Source organism: Chiroxiphia lanceolata, chromosome 4 (genome assembly GCF_009829145.1).
Source record: "Chiroxiphia lanceolata isolate bChiLan1 chromosome 4, bChiLan1.pri, whole genome shotgun sequence".
Classification (NCBI taxonomy): Eukaryota; Metazoa; Chordata; class Aves; order Passeriformes; family Pipridae; genus Chiroxiphia; species Chiroxiphia lanceolata.
In genome coordinates this window covers 74,063,001-74,083,595 of record NC_045640.1, presented here as the reverse complement: position 1 = coordinate 74,083,595, position 20,595 = coordinate 74,063,001, and the positions used below count along the sequence as shown (strand labels likewise).

The window sequence follows — 20,595 nt, the reverse complement described above, 5'->3', positions numbered from 1 at the left end:
GCCGCTGGGGGCGATGGCGGCCGGGCGGGCCGTGTCCCCGCCCCGCGGCGCTCTCCCCGCACCCGCCCGCCCTGCGCTGCCATTGGGAGCCGAGCCGCGCCGAGCCCAGGCAGCCGCCGGTCCCGCTCCGCCGCCATCGCCATGAGCTTCTTGTTGTGAGTACCCGCGGGGCGTGTGTGTGTGTGGAGGGGTCCTTTCCTCTTCCCTCTGCCCCGTCCCGCCGGCCAGGGCAGAGCAGGGCAGCGCCGGCGAGAGGACGCGGCCGCCGCCCGCCCTCTGCCCGCCGCTCCCCGCCGGCCTGGCGGCCGCGCTCCGTCCCGCTCGCCGCTCTCTCCCTTTGTGCCCCGGTCCCCCGGGGGGCCCCGGCAGCAGCCGCTGCCCTCAGCCGGCGGGGAGCGCGGCGGGGGGGGGCGGCCGCCGCTACGCCGCGAGGGCGTTTGGAGGGCGGGCGAGCCGGGCTTCCCCTTCCCGCACGGCTTCCCCTCCCGCGGGGGCACGAGTTCGGGACCGTCCACGGATCAGCCGGGGCACCTCCCCGGTGAGCGCCGTGCTGGGCAGGCGAGAGCGGGGGTCAGGGCAGAACGCCCACCCGAAGGGTCTCCCCCGGCTTTTGTGATGTTTCCGCAATGTTTTCCTCCTTCCCGGCGGGCAGAAGTTGGTGCGGTAGCGTTGCGTGCCCCGGCTGAGTTAGGAGCGGCGGGAGCGTGGAAGTGAATCCCGGGGCAGGTGATGGGGCAGGTGGGGCTCCCCGGCGGCCCTGAGCCCCGCCAAGGACCCGGCCGAGCTTTACTGCGGCATAAAAAAAGCTCCCCGAGGAATCGGTGGCAAGTCCAGGTGTGCGCAGAACCCCGCACTTGGCAGTTTTGCTTCGTGGGCAGCAACCGAATGAACTTTGGTCCCTCCCCTTGGGAACAAAGGCGAGGTACTTTGTGACAATTAACATAAACCGGTTCAGTGACCTATTAATTAAGGCGGAGATGCGCTCTAGGGAAAGAAGGGAGACCCAGGCAGCTGAAAAAGGCGCCCTGGCAGAGCCGAGCTCCATTAAGGCCTTGGCCCCGCTGAGCGTTCCCATTTCCGTGCGAGCAGTTAGTGGGACCGTGTCCGTAATATCTGCCAGTTGTCAGAGGCTTACGCTGATAACCAGCAGATGTAAACGTAGCCTGCTTTTAGACAGGAGACTTTATCTCCGAGCTGGAGCGTTCTAGTGAGTTGCGTTCTCATGGAGACCAATAACCCCGGCGCCGGCTTCCTCCTCAATCCCTGCCTTGTGTTTATCTTTTGACTCTGCCGCAGCAAACCCGCTCCGTACCCCCAGAGAGGTTTTGAAAGACACCTCTCAGCTGTGAGCGGGAGGTGGGTACAGATGATTGTCCATGGATTCGGGCGTTGTGCTCCTAATGAGAAGCCCAGCTGTCCCCCTCCTTCATAATTCTCAGCTGCCGCGGTGGAGAAGGGGGGGACGGGATTTCGAGTGTCCTGGGAGTCTGGTTTGCAAATTAGAGAGCCTCCCTCTCCGTGGCATTTGGCTAACTGGGAATGGAAAAGCACGAAACCCTCCACCCTCTGTCAGAGGCAATAATGAGATGCTTGTTTCTTTTTCCAGACCCTTATGAAACCTAGGAAAGCAAACCTTTACCCCCACCTCCATTGTTCCAAGTGATCCTTCTGCACGAAGTGTAGAAATGGAAACTGGAGTTGCTGCACGGCAAAGCCAGAAATGTTGGCAAAGCTGCCTCAGCTGCTGTTGGCAGAGTGCTGTAGACAGCACCTAATTTGCTCATCTGCAGTATAGAAACGGATTTTTAAAAAAAAAAAAAAAAATCAAAAATATGCCTGGTAGGCCTCAGGGAGACCAGGAAAACTTTCCGTGTTACTGGCAGGGAGTTATGCTTTTTTTGTTTGGTTGGGTTTTTTTTTAAGTGTGCAAAAAGTTAGCATCACCTTATCGAGTTAAAATTCAAGTTTGACCAAGAGTTATTCCAAGATAGTGGTTGGATATCCTTACACTTTCTGCAGGCTTAGCACTGCAGACTTGCATTTCGAACCGCAACTCCCCCCCGCCACGTTCGCAGTACTCGTAACAGAGTTTTTCGTGGTACTTTTTCACGGAGGGTTTTCGTGGTGTGGAGGTGCCAGAGGTGTTTTTTCTCTGTGTGTCACTGGCACTGCTGTCCTTTCGCGAGCTGACTCACGCTTTGGAACTCGCAGCGAAGACACGCTGAGACCCGGGGAGGTTTTCCCAACCTGCCGTGCAGGTTTATCACCGGGGGCTTGGCTGGAGCTTGTCAGTCTGACACTCAGCACGATGCCAAGAGCCGTGTTCCCCCGCAGGCTCGCTGGTTGTCAAATAACAGGGCGATTGTGCCGGGATAACACAGGGTGCCGGGGGGGCCCCCCTCGCGCGGGCCTTGTCCGCTGGCAAATCCGGGGCTATTCTTCCCTGTTGCTATGGCCGGTGACAGATAGAGCTGCATGGGGGGGGAAAGGAAAATCAAGGGGAACCATTGTCTTCCCTCGTTATGGGGAACATTATAAAAAGACTGTCTTGTGAGGCGAGTCACTGAATTAATACAACTCGGTTTTGACAGCAATTGTTATTTTCAGCGCCGCTGTTTTCTCTCTCTGATCCGCTTCTTCCTTTCTGAAAAGACTTTGTAAACCCCTCCGATGGTTGAATGAGGTCGTCCCGAATCTTTAAAAAGGGTTTAAAAACGGGAGTTGGGCTCGAAAATATCTTCAGTTCCAAAAAAACTCTGCTTGGTAAGTTGTCTCTAAAAGGAAATTACAGCCTAGTTGCAGGTACTTCAGCTTACATCTCCAAGGAAAAAAATTAAAGATAGTTCTGGTGGGCGTGCCATCTGGTGACATGCCTGTGTTATCCTCTGCTGGCAAAACTTACATAAAAAAGAAGCTAGATGAAAACCAATTTTTTATGGAAGAGTTTTACTATTGAAGTTGTCTCTTTAAAAAAATTTTAAAAATCCACCTTTATGTTAGCGAATCCCTCTCAGAAGATTCCAGCACAGTTTTTTTAAGAATGAGGTTTGTTTTAAGAAGTTGTTGCCTGATGAGTCAGGGAAGGACTAGGAGCTGCTGGAAGCAGCAAGTGAGGGTGAGGGCTATTGTTGGGGGCACATACGTTTGTGAGTGAAGGCCAAGTTAACTTGTAAACCAAACTGGGGGACAAAATGTGTTCTCCCTTGTCTGGCTTGTTCTGCAGCACAGTGGAGCCTGGCAGCTGCTTCTCATGCTGCACATGGGTTAATTTTGGTTTTATTAAATTAAAATCACGCTTTGTTTGTAAATATATGTGCAGGAGATACAGTGAGACGTTACTTTTTTTCCCCCCTTACCTCTCTTGCAGAATAATCCCGAAATTTGAGCTGATGTGTTTGTTTCCAGATTGACAAGGAGTGTGGCCTTCCTGATTCTCCAGGCTGCTCCTGCTCTTGGAGAGCATCAGGGCTGTTTGTTGTTGTGCCTTCCCCAGCTTCCCTAGGTACTGAGTTGTCTGTGAAGTAGAGCAGACATCCAGATATTTATCTCCCTGTGTCTTAATGCACTAGTTTGCTTCACTTTTAGCTTCATGAGTGTAATACTGCTGTAAGAACCGGGAAAGGGCTCTCCACATGGGACTGCGTTCCAGTAAAATCACTTTTAAATGTTCTTAGATACTGCCATCTCAGATAGAAACATTTGGAATGACAAAAAAAAAAAGGCATAGGAAGAAAGGCATTGTTCAGTGTGAAAGTTGTGTTTACTACAACGCTGTGATGTCCGGTCTTAATTGCTTCCTAATTGTTTGCTTTAATGTCTCGATTGTTTTCCCTTGTTTGTCCTTCCCTCTCTGTGTTTGCAGTGTAAGTGAACCTGTGCCATGAGCTGTTCACAGGGAGTCGTGGTGGAAGGAGGATGATTTTCGGGAGAGGGTTTGTGTGCTGGAAAGTGGCTTTTTCGTTTTTTGTCAGTTTTTTTATTTTTTATCAGTTACCTTCGGCACCTTTTCATTTTCGGACAGGGTTTCGGGTTTGGATTTAGGACCCCTTCCTGGCAACAGCCCAGGGGTCACAGTTCCATGTCGTGCTGTCCTGAGAGATGCACAGTCTGGTTTTATCCTGTTTGAAGAAGGACAAAATATTAGGAGTGCTTGTCCACCGAGGGGCGGCTGGAGGGATGCAGAAAGGCTGACAGAATGAAGCCGCTTGTTTTCCTTAGGGAAGTAAATGCCTGCATTAAATTGGGCCGCTTTTAAGTCTTCCCTCCTAAGCAGTTAAGGCAGATCTTGCTGCCAGAGCCATCCATAAGCCTTTGACCCACCAATCAACCCAAACCGCAGGATATGCTTTGCGATGCTTTGGGCATTTGTAAACTGAGCCACTTCCTATTAGAGCTGAGCTACGATGAACTTGCTGTTTGGGTTTTGTCCTTTTTTTTTTTCTTTTTTTCCCCTTAAATTTAAAATGCACAGAGGGCGAGATGGTGGGTTATAAACTCAGCTGCTGTAAAATCTGTTTTCGGCTACAACCGACTTGGAAAAAACGTCTCCAGCCTTTAAGTTTCATGACATGGGATTATCAGGATCCAGTGGTTTGCTTTGTCATCTGCGCGTGTTTACTTTTTAAAAAGTGGCATTTCCTTCCCTTTTGCTTTCCTGGCACCTCTGTGGCATTAATGTGATGTTGGCTGGCAGGGTTGTGACCTCCCCTGAACGCCACGGAAGGGAGGCTGTGGTGGACACCCTTGTGCTGGTGTGAAGGACCTTGCTCTGCTGTAGGAGTGCAGAGGTGACTGATGTTGAAAGCATCAGGGGGGGAAAAAGTGGGGAGAAGTCCTTTGTGAAGCCTCTACAAAACACGTAAGGACAAGAAAATTGTTCTTCTCCAAGTGCTCAGGGAGACATCTGTTGCGTTTACCTCTTCTGGGAGGAAATACACTGAATTTTAAAACTGAGCAGGGTGCTATAAAGTCCCCTCCAGAGTTATATCCTGAGCAGCTTATCCAAAAGCCGCGTGCGTGCAGCTTTTCTGGATCAGTTTAAAGCAGCCCATAAAGAAGTAACCACCAAGTTAATTTTATGATTCCTCTAATAAATTTCCCAGGGCCAGCGTGGTGGTTAAGTCTGCATGTGGATGTCTCAGATGCTTTCCCGGGGCGCTGCTACTTGGGTCAATATTTGGGGGAGGGGGCTTGGAAAGAAGGGAATGGGAGCTGAGGGTTTGCAGGTGATATTTGAAATAACTTGTAATGTCTCAGTTGGCTGGGTAGGCGTGTGCCTTCCAGGGCCTGACACCCCGTTCTGTGCAGAGTAGGACGACGTGTGGTGCATCCCAGGCGTGTTCCCTTTCATTCAGGGCTTTGCTTCCCAATTCAAATCCGTAACCTGAGTCAGCAGACAGTCATTTCACGTGGATGAGAAGGGAGTTTTGTGTGCCAGCCCCCCCCTCTACGGATTCATGAAGGTAACTGTAGTTTTTGCCTTGCAAATACATTTTGATACTTTTAAAAGCAGCCCTGTGATCCTGCCCATATTGAGTTTTAGTTGAAGCTTGTTATTTTGTTTGGTTGGTTGGGTTTTTTTGTTTGTTTGTTTGTTTTTTTTGGTTGGTTGGTTTTGTTTTTGTTTTGGGTTTTTGTTATTGTTGTTGTCTGTCCTTGCACCACTTCATCTTTTCAGTGTGGTCACTTGCCTCCAGAGTTGTGTCCTCGAGAGATACGAGGGCTCCTGACGCACAGAATCTTAATCCCTTCCTCAGCGAAGGAGAACATCTTGCAGATAAGGACTTGTAATGCCTGGATCTGTTGGTCTTTATCACAAGTCTAATTCCTTTCTTTGTGACAAAGAGAACAAATGAGCTTAAGTGAGCTTTGGTAAATTCCTCTTTTGCTAAAAATTGAGACGACTCATTCTCGATACTGAAATAATTTCCACACAGATAATCACTGGGTGGGTTCCTTGTGCTGACTTCAATGGAATAACCCATGTTTTGTTTTGGTAGCTGGTATTTTAATTGTGTTTTTACCGACTTGAGTAGCACAGCCCTGGTTTTGCTTGAATAGATTAATTGTTTCAGGGACTTGCTGAGTGTTCTGGAATCAGGAATCAAAATGGCATTACTGTGTCTTATGCTTTATGGCCACGAAATATTGCTTTTTCTAACATTGCAGTGTAGCTTTTAGAAATAAACCCCAAGTGTCTCTAATGTCCTATTATTAACTTTTGTGGTTGACAGCTCTTCTTAAAATTTCTTGCTGCAATGGGAATGAAAAAAAAAAGGGGGAGGAAAATCTATATTTAAGCTCATAGAACAGTTAAACTAACTTTCTACTCAACTGGCAAACACACAAGCTGAAATAATTTCAAAAGAAATGTCCTCCTGTGTATGTGGTAGGAGCTGTCATTCCCCCTCAGATGCTTCAGGCAGGTGGGTTTTCCTGATAGGATACTTTGCAAGAGATAAGCAGATTTTCCTTGAGATGGTTACACGCAGCACGTACAGGATTGTATTAAACATGGGGGATGTGTGAGAAATACTTGGGGGTGAGCTAATGCAGCATATTTTTGGAAAGCTGTTGGATTATTCATTGCTGCCTCCTGTCCATTCCTTCTTCCTGTTGCTCTCCGTGTTATTTCTTGCCTCTGATGGTTGTTGTTTCCTGGATCCAGACCCTGTTTTGCCTCTTAATCCAAGTCTAAGTGTAATCTTCCATCTAGGTGTGAGGTTTTCTGTTGGGGAAGTTGCTGAGTTGCCCCGTTCATATCCTCAGCCTGTGCTGCGTGGGGGTTACGGTCGAGGGCAGCCTTTTATGAAGTGACTCTTCCCCCATGAAAATCGAGCTAAATTTCTCCTTTAACTGCCTTTTTCCTGAACACATTAAGAGATGGTTCCTTTTATTCTGTTTAAAAAGATTGAAGGCTGTCATAAACTCTTTAGTTGGTCTTTTTTTTTTTTTTTTTTTTTGTCTCCCTTTAAAAATGCCCTGCTCCGATTTCTTAGGTTGTATGACTAGATTTGCTTTAGTCATTCATTAAGCGTTGGTTTCCAAAAGCACTGATCAGCATTTTGGGAAGCCATCCATGTTCTGAGGCGTGTTATCCAAGCACTATATTTGGTGTACAAGTAAGGATCTAATTTGATGCTAGAGCCAAGCTTTTATTGCTGCAATTTATCACCCTCAGCGGGTTGTAGATGGCTTTCTGCAAAGCTCTGCTTCTTAAACGTATTTACAGGGTGTGACTGTGACCAGCAGTTTGGGATGCAGAGGGCATTAGTCATGTAAGGATAATTTAGCTGAATGTAAGGAAATCTTTGTGGCAGGAGGAGCAGTTTGCTGTGGAAAGCAGCGGATACCTTTAGTGTGGGACACTTGGAAGAAGTAAGGGGACTGCAGGAATCACAGGTAGGCAAACACTGTTGATCACCTGCTTTATTCCTGGGAAATGCTCCCCTTTTTCCTCCTGCCCCAGCAGCCTGGTGATGCTTTATGGGGCTGGCAGCGTGTGTGAGGCTGCCCCGAGGCAAGCTGGGGCTCTCTAGGCCACTTCAGGACATTCTCAGTGACTTGGGGAAAGATCTTGAACTCCTTCATGCCTACTTAAACAGTTTAGTAAACCTCCTTCCTCCCTTAAAGCTTCCAGGATCCTTTCTTTAAACACCATCCGGTGTGTTACTGAAAGAAACAACCCAGACTCGGAGCTTTATGTATTTCCTTAGGAATCGCTCAGTTTTATATATAAGAAAGGGTAGGATTTTTTTTACCAAAAAAACCAAAAAGGTGCAATTGTGCCCACTGAACAGCGTATTGGGTACGTTCCTGCAGGAAGCAGATTGGAACCTTTGTGGAAACCAAACTTGGAAGTGTAACTGTGCCGCGTTCTGACTTGAGTTTGAGTTCACGCTGTGCCCTCCCTTCTGAGCAGGCTGGTGCTAATTGACAGGAATAAGGGTTTCCTGAGAAAAGAGGGGAGACATTAGTGAGGAAGTAGTGCTGTTTAGTTTGCAGGGAGCTTAATTAGTGACTGAAGCGGTCAAAATAGTAAACTCCATCTCGTAGGAAAAAACCCAAGCAGTTGGAGAAGAAGGAATACTTCTCGTTTACCTTCATCAAAGCTGCCAGTAGCCTGGCCTTTTAAAGATGTGCTAACTGAACATTAGGGTATTAGAAGAAATAAATCTGGCTTTGATTATTCCCTACAGTACCATGACGTGTGTTTGTGTACGTACGTGGTAAGGGTTAGAATTGAAGTAGTAAAAGAGTGTGGATCTGATTGAAAGGACCCAACAGAACAGCCAGAAGTCCTCAGCTTGCCTAAAGTTTTCCTGTGCTGGATGCTGTTGTAGACTCGTGTCTGTGGCTCTGGCCTGCCCCTCTCCTTGCACTCCTGTTAGTCCTGCAGGGGACAAGGCTTGGGAGGTTGAGTCACTTCCGCAGCCGTTGGCTGCCCTGGGAATAGTTTAATTGTGTTTGGAGCGCACAGGCAGGGCTCTGGTAGTATCCAGCGAGGGCAACTGTGACTTGCTTTGTTTATTTTGAGTTTTTTTTCCAGGAGATGAAAGTGTATTAAGTGAATGTGTTGTAAATGAAGCAGGGGAGTTTATTCTGTGTGTGAGCATAGCAAAGTGGTGATGATTTCCTGGTTACGGGATGGGGTTCTCTGGACGCTTGCTTGTGCCTTGCCTTGGGAATTGCGACTGCTCGGGAGAGGGGTTGCATCCAACTGGGTAAACAGCAGGAACACCGTGGGGTGGGGTTGTAGCAGAACACCTCCCCCTTGTTTACAGGCACATTCTGAGCCTGCAGACGGAAAAACGGAGGCAGGGAGAAGCTTGGCTGGAAAACAGGCTGTGGCCACCTAACATCCCTGTGGATTTGGCACTGAGTGTCACTGCAGGACAGCTGAGGGAACGTGTCACGGGGAACAGGGGAACGGCCACTCTCCAGGCGCCGGTCACTTGTCCCCTGCTCAGAGCTCAGCCAGCAAAAAGGTTCCCTGTGGGCGTGTTTTGGTGCTCCTGAGAGCTTCTGAGCTGTGCTGGACCGCTCCTGCATTGGCTGGGTTTCACTGGCTTCAAAATGTGTGTGTACAGGAGGAGGAAAGCGTGTTTTAAGAATGTGGATGTGTACGTGTTACGACAGCTTTAACACTGGGGGGTGGTGGCTGGGACAGGCGAAAGCAAAACTGTTCCTTAAGGCTACCTTAAATAACTTTCTCCTTCCTGGATGTGAATCATCTGATAAACTTCAGCTCTTTTAACGTGTCGAGTCTTGTGTCCAGTGGTACCTGTGTTTTTGAGGAGCTCTTCGTGAGGTTGTGAGTTTTCTGCCACTCCTGTATGGAATTTCGGTGTGTGAAGACAGCTGTTTTTCCCAGAAGGGGAAGCCAGATCTCAGTCCCCACTGCGATGGGTAGAGAATGAAAAAAATCTCATAAAACCCCACTGATTTTCCTGTCAGTACTCCAGTGGAAGGAGGCACCATTTCAAACCAGTTATGGTGACAACGGTCGCTGTACCCCTTGAGAAGCATCTTCAGGTTGAAAAGCCCACAGAGAATTGAAATTACTCCATGGTGTAGCAAATAAACAATAAACAACATCTGTCCTGGCTTTATAGGAAAGATCATGTGTCTGTGGAAATTTTTCAAGTCAGTGCCACTGATTCTCATTTAAGCAAAGAACGAAACAATCCAAAATGAAAGCTCCAGGCCTGGAACAGCTTTCTAACCACTGCCTCACCTTTTGAGAGAGCAGCTACGTTTTGGAAGGAGTTGGCAGCTCCTAACTCCTTCCCAGAGCTGCTGCAGGCAATGCCTGCGTCCCGAATTCTTACCTTGCTTTTGTTGCCTGCAAACTCAAGTGGCTGGACTGAGGCAGGCTTACTGCAGTGAGCGGGAACTGGGCTGGAAAACAGCTGAGTTTTTGGTGGTGTGGGAGCTGGAGGAAGCAATGCCTTGCTGGAGCGCTGACTCTCCTCAGGACAGAAATGTTGTGGACTACTCGATTTTAAAAATAGAAATGCTCAAGTTTAATCTCATCAGTGCAGATTTTGAACGTGTACAGTTTCATTTTACTTTCTGTCCTTCTGATGCTGTGGTTGTCACAGGGAAGACGTGTTTAAGTGCTGCAGCTATTGATTTCATTGCCAAAAAGTAGCTTGTGCTTCTGTTTTCATTTCTATGTTGATATGTTGGCTAGTGGAAACTAACCCGATCCCACTGCGATGTTTCTATTCTTAGCAGGATGTTATCATTTGAAGCCCTGTATTATTGTTTAAAGGCTGGAAATGTTTGCTTTTCTGGAATTTGGGTCTTGTCTTACAGTGTTTCTGTGTTTTAAAACAGCAGCAGGAGAAAGGAGACAAGGAGGTGCAAAACTGAAACTTGGGGCTTCTGTAGTAAACTCAGTTGTTGGCCTGTGGCAGTGAGTCCCTGCCTCAGTTTCCCTGTATCTAGTGATCCCTACTTCAGAGGTGCTTTGTGAGGGTTAATTAATGCTCACAAAGGCCTCTGAAGGTGAGAAAAGCAGGAGCTCAAGTAGGAAAAGTTTCCACGCCCCAGGTAAACGTTCTGTGCGCTCCCTTGAGTTCAGCTTTTTCAGAATCTCTAGAGCATGTCCAAATATTTTGAGGGGCTGATTTTGGTCTGCCAGTGATGGTGGCTGCTCTGGGGAGACACTGAGTGGTACAGCTGTGCTTCCAGGAGTGAGCTTCTCACACGTTCCCCCAAGGAAAGGAGTGACACCGGTGGCCTCGGCATTGTGGAGCGGTCAGAGGGAAGGGATATAGGTGGCAGGTGTGTCCTGAAGACAGTGCCACTGCACAGCAGGTGAGAGCCTGGGGTCAGTCCTGTGGTAAGAACAAGCTGTGAGGGCGTGACTTCCATTCATGAGCAGCCTAAATTCTTCTGGTTTGATTCAGGTTTCCGCAAATCCGCAGCAGGCTTGTTGGAAATAGGGGAAAAGCTCTGTTGAAAGGCCCTGTGGACAAGTAACCACTCACCTGGGAGCGAGGAGGCCTAAGCCAGGCCAGCCCAAGTGCTTCCCCTGGGAGCATTGAGGTTTAGGTGGCTCCTTTCCTGCAGTTGCTGGGAAGTGCATCAAGAACTGAGGCTGGATGTTTAAGCTGCTGTGAGTGTAGATGTGCCAGTGCTGCGTTTGAAGCTGAAATGAGCTGTGGTGTAAGAAGGACTCCTGAAACTTTCCCCTTCTTCTGGAAACATCGCCTTGCCAGCCTAAGGCAGCACAGCCTGCGGAATCCACATCATGAAACCCACTCCCCTGTCAGCAGATGACTGGATAAAATTACAGCTTTGGAGGAAATTTGGTGTTCTTGCCTTTACAAGGGAGTTGTGACGTCCGTGTTGGGGCCGAGCGGCGCGTGGGCTTCTGCCGGTGGGAAGGGCTTGTTGTGGCTTCCGAGCCCGGCTCCAGCTCCGTGAGTCAACTGCCTCAAACACACTTCCTGATTTAGTGCTGGGTCGGGCTGCATCTGCCACTGCCAGAGCTGCGCTTCCCTGTAAAAATAGAAGGGCATAATTTGCTAGAAACGGCGGATGTGGGAGTGAAGGGAGCAAAGCGTCCTTGGAATCGCAGGAATTCGTCGAGAAGCTGGGTTTTCTTGAAAGACTGGGAACTGACAAATAGTGGGGGTGATGCAGTGTCTTCCCCGTTTCATGGCCTGTTTATGTCCGAGGGAAATGGGATCTTTGGTGGTTTCTCTGTCCCCTCTCACTTCTGCATTAATATTAAGAGATTCTCAGAGTCTCTTAACAGGGAAAGGCAGGTGCTGCCTGTTAGCTTGGAGCATTTTAAAGCCTGGGGAGAAATGGCTAATTCTGTTACGGGAATGTAGCTGAAAATGAAATGTCCCACTTGACCCAGACATTGATGATCGTGTGCATCGTTGGCCACCTGGCAGAACTCTGTAAAAGTTGCTTTTTCTCACTGGTTGCTCAAGGATTTGAGGAAGCAGACCTGGGAGAAGAAGGCTTCCTAAATCTGTCACGTGAAACATGATGGGAGAAAACAATTATTACTTATTTGGTTAAGTAATAGGAGAGCTTCTGAACCAATAAGGTAATTGAAGTAATGCTTGCAGCGATGTTGATAACCAGGCTTTGCAAGAAAAACCTTGTCCTGTAAAGGTTTTTGCTCAGAGAAGCTGTCCCTGAACTGTGTCTCAAGGAGTGTGTGACCGTGCATGCAGTTAACTGGCTTCCCATATGGTGAACTGCATAAATGCATGGAATTCTGATAATTTATTGCCAAAACTGCAGCTATTTCCATAGCACGTGACGAGCAGCAGCCTGCGTTTCTCCTAATTACTTTTCCTTTTGGATGCCTGCCTGCCTTCCACATGAGAATGTTTACTGCTGTCTTAGGGTGCCTGTGCTGGATTTGGGTACGGTGGGAATTCCTGCCCAGAGTTTGTCAGAATAGACGACTTACTTAGGGAGTTTCCTTGTGCCTTATTCCCAATCCCTCATCCCTTACACCCCACCAACAAAAATTTCTGTTCGGCCCTTAGAGACATGGTGAAGAATCGCCCAAGTCTTTTATATAAAGAAGGGAGATCTGGACAATATTTGTAGGGAAAATCGTGCTGTCTGGGTTTCACGTCTTTGCACTTGGAACTCAGAACTCAGTTTGCCCTGTCTGACAGAAATCTTTTCTCGGCTCATACACTGAAAACATTCACAAATATTGGCTCATCTGACAGTTCTCTGCAAATATTTGATTTTGCACGTCATGTTTCTGACACGTTAGGGGTTCATGTGCCATCCGGGCTCACTGCCATCGTTTAAAATTCAGATGTTAAAACTTTTCTTCTGAGCCAGTCCGTGTTTTTCAAACCAAATCGTAGGTAAGAAAATGGTTTAAAGCAAGCCAAAATACTGGCAACTTTAGCATCCCAGTTTTTGTTGAATACCCTGTTTCAATGTGAAAATATGTGAGCGGGGAAGGTATTTAATGTCAGCCTTGTCCTTACGTGGGACTCGTCCGCTCGTTTCTTTTTCTCTTCCCATTCCAAAAGGCCTCCAAATATTTCCTCTCTCTTTTGCAGTGGTAGTCGCTCTTCCAAAACCTTCAAACCAAAGAAGAATATTCCAGAGGGGTCTCACCAGTACGAGCTGCTAAAACATGCCGAGGCCACGCTGGGAAGCGGCAATCTCCGGATGGCTGTGATGCTTCCAGAGGGGGAAGACTTAAATGAATGGGTTGCAGTTAACAGTGAGTCGCTGACCTTTTTTTTTTTTTCGGGAAGGGGGGGTGTTGGATGTGGGCTGACACTCGTGGGAGGACAACTGTGTGCCTCTTCCTGTACCTGGAGAAGGGGAGGCTCAGGGGGGGACCTTCTTGCTCTCTCCGACTCCCTGACAGGAGGGGGGAGCCTGGTGGGGGTCGGGCTCTGCTCCCAGGGAACAAGGGACAGGATGAGAGGAGATGGCCTCAAGGTTCAGGTTGGACATCAGGAAGAGTTTCTTCATGGAAAGGGTTGTTGAGCATTGGAAGGGGCTGCCCAGGGAGGTGGTGGAGTCCCCATCCCTGTCCAAGGAACGACTGGATGTTGGTCTAGGCTGACAAGGAGGTGGTTGGTCCCAGGTTGGACTCGATGACTGTGGAGGTCTTTTGCAACCCGAGTGATTCTATGATTCTAATGGGCTTTGCAGTTTTCATCAAGTTACTTCCTTTTGTTTCTACCGAGTTCTGAACCTGTGGTCTAGTAAGTCTGATGTCATTATTTTAACTTCCTCTAAAGCTGTCTGTCCAAACTCTGTGCTTTCATGCCAAACCATTATGCCCAAGTTAATGTCTTCTGATTGCTTGACTGCGTTTCCTCCTCCTTCCTCTCCCTGCTGCATGAGTTTTTTCCCTCTGCTCCTCAAGAATGGATTATCCCACATCTCATCACGCTCTGTAGCCTGTGCAGTTCTGGCTGCCACAGGCCCTGTCTGGGTGTTCCCTCATCTTTTGTCTCCCAGTGTGTGCTCTTGGTGTGCTCCTGTGGTGGTGTGGCATTGACTGTGCGCTGCAGTAGGAGTCACGCTCGAGATAAATGTCCTCTGATTGTTTCTGTGGTTCTGCCTATTTCTTCTTGCTCTTTACATGTTTGGGAAGTGAAACTGTCCCACTGACTTGAACCTTCCTGTTCCTAATTAGCCACGCAGTGCTCTAGTGCTCCACTTGCCGCTGCTTCCAGGGCCATGCTGGAATTGCTGACACCATCCTCTGTAAGAGTTTGTTCACGCTGCGTTGCAAAACTGTCTAGAGAAAAAGCCAGCCCACTTTTATGAGCAAGCATTGCTAAAGATGCTTCATGTGTTGCTGGCATCCTTCCGTTTCGGTGGTTCCTTCACTCCGTGTCTCTGCTTTCCCGTACGGCAGCAGTTTTTCCCTTCCCAATTGACTTAACTGCTGAATTAACTCAAATGAAATTATAGCTGTATAATTAAAGGGTGCTCCAAAATAATGATGTGCTCCTTTCCCTGACAGCATCCCTCCACCACAGCGAGCCCCAGAGCTGTGAGCCCCTTCTGCTCACTGGGATGTCCCATAAGGAAATGAAATGTGTGACTTGGTGTCCTTGGTTTTACCCTGCACAACCCCGAGAGCACAAAAACAAACGTGCTCTGCTCTTCCCCTTCTTGCCCAACCCTCAGCCCGACTGATGTCTTTGGGGAAGAGTTGACGGGGCGTGTGGGTTTTGAGACTTCCAAGTGTGGGATTTGCCACAATCAGTCATTTTGCCGGAGCCTGTGTGGGTTTTCTGGACGCGCCTGCCTTGGAGCAAACACTGGGCCGTGGTTTCTGCTGGGAGCAGGGAATGGAAACTTAATTAACAGCTCTTGTGTGCACTTAGGAAGCAAGGGCTCGTGTCCTGCTTCTGCTGAGCAGTAGCTGTTAACTTCCTGCCGTGATGTTTTTGTAATCTTTCGTGTCGATTCTCTGAAAGATACCTGGAGATAAAGTGGATTTTTATAAACTGGTTGCAGTGGCCACGGTTCCTCAGAACAGAACCTGCTGTTGGTTATAGTAGAACCTTCCTTTCAAAGAGTTTGGAGTAATGAAGCACCAATTTAAAGTAGTAAGAACAATGGGGATATTTAGGTGTGCCAACTTCTGGGTGTTTTATTTCAGTAATTCAGCTGTAGGCCACAAAAAAAAAAAAAACCAAACACAAAACCAAAAAGGTTTTGGCCAAGGGAAATGCTTTTCCAAACATGTAACAAAACTCAAAAAAATAGCACTCCAGAACAAAACTCCCAAGGCTAGTTTATAATGAGGAAACATTGTGGGCTAAATATTGATTTGTGGTAATTAGTTGATATTCTGAGGACAGGAGTTGTTTGGTGCTGTAGCTCTTCCTGTGCCGTGACTTCTGTATCCAACTCCCATGCATGTACCTAAAAGAGAACAGGGTTAGGTGGGATATTGGGAAGAAATCCTTCCCTGTGAGGGTGGGGAGGGCCTGGCACAGGTTTCCCAGAGAAGCTGTGGCTGCCCCATCCCTGGAAATGTCCAGGTTGGATGGGGCTTGGAGCAACCTGGGCTAGTGGAAGCTGTCCCTGCCCATGGCATGGGGGTGGAATGAGGTGATCCTTAAGATCCCTTCCCATCCAAAACATTCTGGGATTCTCTGAAATGTTCCTGGAAAAGGTGGGCATTTGGAATAAAAAGCCTGAGGGAAGCCTAATGAATCACCTAATGAGGAAGGTTGGAAAGTTTACACTGAAAATCTTTGTTTTATTCCACACTTGCCAGTAGGGTTTGGGATTCTGATAAAACACAGCAAAGTTTCAGAAAAGGAAGTAACTCTGCTTTCTCCTTCCTTTTTCTCCTTCCAGCTGAAGATTTTGCTGCAGTGAACAATTAAATAGTTGTTGGAGGCTGTTCCAGAAAGTTGGTGGTTGCGTTCTGCATCTCTTTTATAATGGATCTTAAAAAAGCAATAACAGTGAAGTTTTTACCCACCACAAACATGCCAGGATCTCTGCTTTACAGTCTGGGCTGTAGGAATCTTGTGTTGCAGAGTGTTAATGGGTGGTTTTGATGCTTTTCAGCTGTTGACTTCTTCAACCAGATCAACATGCTTTATGGAACCATCACAGACTTCTGCACGGAGGAGAGCTGCCCTGTGATGTCTGCTGGCCCAAAGTAAGAGCATTTTGGCTTACCAGAATCTTCCTTGTAGGTATTGTGCAAATATTAGATGTCTGGATAAGAATCCCCCGCCCTGTGCCTCGCTTAAGTTTCTCTTCTTGGATTCTTGCCTGTGCTTTTGTACAGACATCCAATGCCTGTGCTTTTTTTCTGCTCTCCAGATGCTTAGTGTCTTCCAAGGAGGAAAATACCTGCATTTCTGAGTGAGGGGTGAGGGAGGGCTCTGCTTCCTTTTGAATTAATGGGAAATCCTAAATAAACAGTAAGGAAAAGCAAACCTCTCTTCCACTTCCAGAAAGGGAAATTTTCCAGTGAGGAAAATGAGCCACGATTGGGTTTTCTGTTTATAGATGGTCAGTAACTTGGGGTTTTAGTGTAAGAAAAATTCCTTCCTCTGAAAAATGCACGGTGGTAGTGGGGGGTGAGGAGGGAAGGTTCTCATAACTGTATGTTATTTGGATGAGATTTCCAGTGTGGAATTCTCTTTGTTGTCTTGCTCTGGCTCCAGTCTGATCCTGGAACCTCAGGATTGTCCTGCATTAATACCACTTCAGTCTTGGTATTAGGGCAGTGCTGGGTGATGAGGGATCCTGATTTTTCATAAATCCAGACACATGGCCCATTTGGCACGCCTGGGATTTTTGCATGTGTTCTGAGATGGAAAATCAAAATACTTTCAGGCCCTCTGATTTGTTGCTGTTGGAAAACTGGGATCATTTTATCCCGTTGCGAGCAGCACCGTCACAATCCCTCATCCAGTTTGTTTGTGGTGAAATTGTTCTCCCAGTTGGTGTTCTGACAAAACTGAATTTGTTAAACAAAACGAGAAGGCAGATTTATCAGAGGCTGTTAAGCTTTGCATACAACCATGTGTGTGATTTTTTTAAAAATAGAAACGCTTGAAAGCTGGTATTGTCAGGCTCCCCATGTTATTGTGTTTGGGTGTTTTCAGCTATTATGTTTCCAAATTATCCACCTTCTCCAGTGTCTGGACTGGTGTCAGAAGAGTTCCCCAAGCATGTTTCTCTCTGGTTGTGTGCGTAGTCTAGAAGCTTTCTTAATCATGGGATCAGAATCCCAGACTGGCCTGGGTTGGAAGGGACCTTGAAGTCCACCTTGTTCCAAGCCCCTGCCGTGGGCAGTGACACCTTCCATTAGACCAGTTTGAAGGGAGGGCGTGGGAGCAAGGGGAGCAGCCTCCCAGGCCTTGGCAGGAAGGGTTCCCTGGTGCTAAGGAATGTCTTTTTCCCTCCCCAGGTACGAGTACCACTGGGCAGATGGGACCAACATCAAGAAACCCATCAAGTGCTCCGCGCCAAAGTACATCGATTACCTGATGACCTGGGTCCAGGATCAGCTGGATGATGAAACGCTGTTTCCTTCCAAAATAGGTAAACAACTAGAGCTGAACAGTGGCTCTGGGTTGCAGTTGTGCAGGAGTAGTCAAGTCTTAGGGCAATAAAAGGTCTCCTTAGTGACTGACACGTAGGGCCAGTGTAAAAGCTTATATTATCTGTATAAACACAGTTATCTCTTGAGATAAAATGGATGGGGCAGTGCATGAACTCTGATCCCTCTATCAATACTCCTAATAAACATCTCTCGTCGTTCTGAACGCAGGAAGTACCGTTTCTGCTTAGTAACTGACTCCAGTCAAATCTGATGGGTTTTTTTCCAGTTTGAACAGTGAGTTGTTTCTTTGGAAATAAAGGATTGGACCTCAAACCCTTATAACCAGTCATTGGTACAAACTGGCATCTTTTTGACACAGTAATGGTGTTTGGTCTTCATGAGGAATTTCTGGGCCTTACCTCTGAAGAAGCTGAATTGCACCTTTGATCTTAATGATTTTTTTTTATTTTATTTTATTTTATTTTTTTTTAAGTGAAAATGAAAAATAGATGTTTTAAAGAGGTTTCTTTTCTTTTGGAAAAGCAGGAGGAAAATAGCGACCAACCCCCAATTCAGAAACCATAACAAGGGAGATCTCTTAATTGCTTTAATTTTGTGAATAGTTTCTGAAGCTTTTGGCACGTTTTCATTAAGCTTCTTCAGAGAAACAGGGCTGCCTTCAGAGAGAGGGGGACTTAAGGGCCACAAGCTAACCAGCTAAATATGAACTTCCCATGCGCTGCAGCAGCCAGAGGAGGAAATGAGATGGACATGTGAAGAGGGCAGGCTTAAGCAGGAGTATGAAAACATTATTGCTGGTATTTGAAAGCATTGGTGAGGTCCTGATTGGCCTTAGGGCATCCAGAGCTTGGGCCTCTGGCCTTCAGGCAGGACCTCAGCACTTGGAAAGGCAGCGAAAGACCTAAGCTGACTGGGGAAACTGGTAGGTGAGGAGAAGCTAGACAGGTTATTCTTTTTAGATGGTTGATGCATATCTTTTTTTAGCCTGAGGATGTGTCAACTAAAGAGATTATTGCTCCCAGTAGCTGGTTGCTGTTTCCAAACCAATTTTACTAAAACCTGTGCAGTGACAAAGGTCTGCTATTCAAACTGCTTTTACCTGTCCTGGGTCGTTTTCCCTGGAATGACTGAAAGGAGCATGTCCCAGAATACTGAAGCAGGCAGTTGAGAAAGCAGTATCCTGTGGCCAAGGGTTTGGGAAGAGCAGGATGGAGACAGGAATCTTTTTGCTGGGCACGAGGCACTGATTCCACTTTGGTCAGGAGAAGTGTAATATTCCATGGCTGATGCCCAATGTGGTTTCAGTTACCTGCTCCCAGGTACCTGGTGGAGCTTGTCCTCATGCCTCAGCCCAAGCCTGCTGTGATTTAGGGGTGGAATTGCCGAGCGGAACACAAGAGCCCTTCTTGTGCAGGAGGGAGGGTTGGGTTATCCTGGCTTTCCAGAGTACACAGGCACAGCCTGGGCATTGAAAAATAAGCCATCTGTTTCCTCGTTTCCAGGCGTCCCATTCCCAAAGAACTTCATGTCAGTGGCCAAGACAATTCTAAAGCGTCTCTTCAGAGTCTATGCTCACATCTATCACCAGCACTTTGATCCCGTGATCCAGCTGCAGGAGGAGGCACACCTTAACACTTCTTTCAAGCACTTTATATTTTTTGTTCAGGTAAGGAGGTTGCAAACAGTGCTCTCGCCTCAAAGCTACATTGCTCCCTTTCCCTTGTGGGGAAAAAAAAGAGCATTTTCTTATGTTTTCTTCCTTGAAATGGGGGGGAAGACCTTCAGGCAGTGGCACGTGGACAGGAAAGGCTTTAGTGGCTAAGCCTGGACTCAGAGAGCCTACTGCCAGATAAATTCTGGCTGAGTAAGGCTTCTCACCTGAGCTGCACCTGCAAAACTCTGTGTGTGTGTGTCTTTCTCCTCATCCTCGTTGCAGGAATTCAACCTTATCGATAGAAGAGAACTTGCACCACTTCAGGAACTGATTGAAAAACTCACCTCGAAGGACAGATAAAAAGAAGAGGACTTCTTGAAGTCACTTGTTTCTTTAAGCAAGCGTGTGGTATTTGTTTTTTTTTTTTTTGTTCATTCGTTTTTTTTTTAAAAAAAAAGAAAACAAAAACAAGCCCCTGTGCTGTTACCAGTGACAGCCGAGATCTACTTTCTGTGCTTTTACTAGGGGAAGTCTTTTCTCTGTTAGTGACACGTGGTAAATAGCTTTTTTTTTTTTTTTTTTAATTTTTATTTTATTGTTACTCATTGTGGAATTTCTAGCAGGTGCTGAGTGTTAAAGGAAACGTGCTTGGTTGGGGGATTGACTCTGCTGGTGGATGGGTTCTTGTGTTGTGTCAGTGGTAGCCCATTCTCATGAAGTCCCTAAAAGACTTGCTTACATTCTCTAAGTGCCTTGGCAGACTCACTTCTGAGGTGCAAAGCACATACAATACTGAACATTGCTGGAAACAGAAAATATTGTACTAACACCCAGACACTTACTGATACTTGTTCTAGAAAAATTATATATATGCTTACAGTAAAAAAAAAAAAAAAAAAAAAAGCCATAACTTGCTGAAATCAATGATCTCCAGCTTTTAATACAAATACTTGTCTTATTTTTTTAGAGATGAATATGGAATTTTTCAAAACTAGGTAATTTCTTACAAAGAAAAGCGAAGTTCTGGTCGCTGCAGCGAAACGGCCAAGGTGGTGTCAAAATCACACACAGACCTCGTGCTGAGCAAGTACCTCCACGTCTGTTGCCATGGAACTTTTCCTGGTTGCTTTTGCTTTTTCAACAGGGAAGCACCAGTTGGGTCACTGAGCTTTGTTAAGCTCCCGAGCAGTTGCCAAACAAACATTCAGTTTGCACAAACGCAGTTAGGGAAGAAACATCTGTCATAAAAAAAGCTGAGTTCATGGGGCACTTGGGAGTTACATTAGCATAGAATCCCTGCTGCTGAGTACAGGTGAGGTATTTCAGAAGAAAAAACGTGTAAAAGTGAGGCTTTGCTTGGAGATACCAG

The 20,595-nt window shown here is 47.1% G+C and overlaps 1 protein-coding gene across 2 annotated transcripts; it reads left to right on the top strand.

Moving 5' to 3' along the window:
• On the top strand, positions 1–20,129 carry MOB1B (MOB kinase activator 1B). Of its 2 annotated transcripts, none has more exons than XM_032685647.1 (6): positions 1–155; positions 13,062–13,228; positions 16,060–16,153; positions 17,417–17,550; positions 19,075–19,238; positions 19,509–20,129. In XM_032685647.1, the coding sequence occupies exons 1-6, from the start codon at positions 142–144 to the stop codon at positions 19,584–19,586; spliced, it is 651 nt and encodes a 216-aa protein (XP_032541538.1). In that variant the 5' UTR covers positions 1–141; the 3' UTR covers positions 19,587–20,129. The 2 variants fall into 2 exon arrangements, with proteins under 2 accessions (XP_032541538.1, XP_032541539.1); XM_032685648.1 differs by lacking the exon at positions 1–155 and adding an exon at positions 678–834.
• The last annotated feature ends 466 nt before the right edge of the window (positions 20,130–20,595 follow it).

Coding starts and splice junctions, on each gene's coding strand:
- MOB1B (XM_032685647.1), top strand. Junction 13,229..16,059: donor TGAATGGGTTGCAGTTAACA/GTGAGTCGCTGA, acceptor GATGCTTTTCAG/CTGTTGACTTCTTCAACCAG. Junction 17,551..19,074: donor GCTGTTTCCTTCCAAAATAG/GTAAACAACTAG, acceptor CCTCGTTTCCAG/GCGTCCCATTCCCAAAGAAC.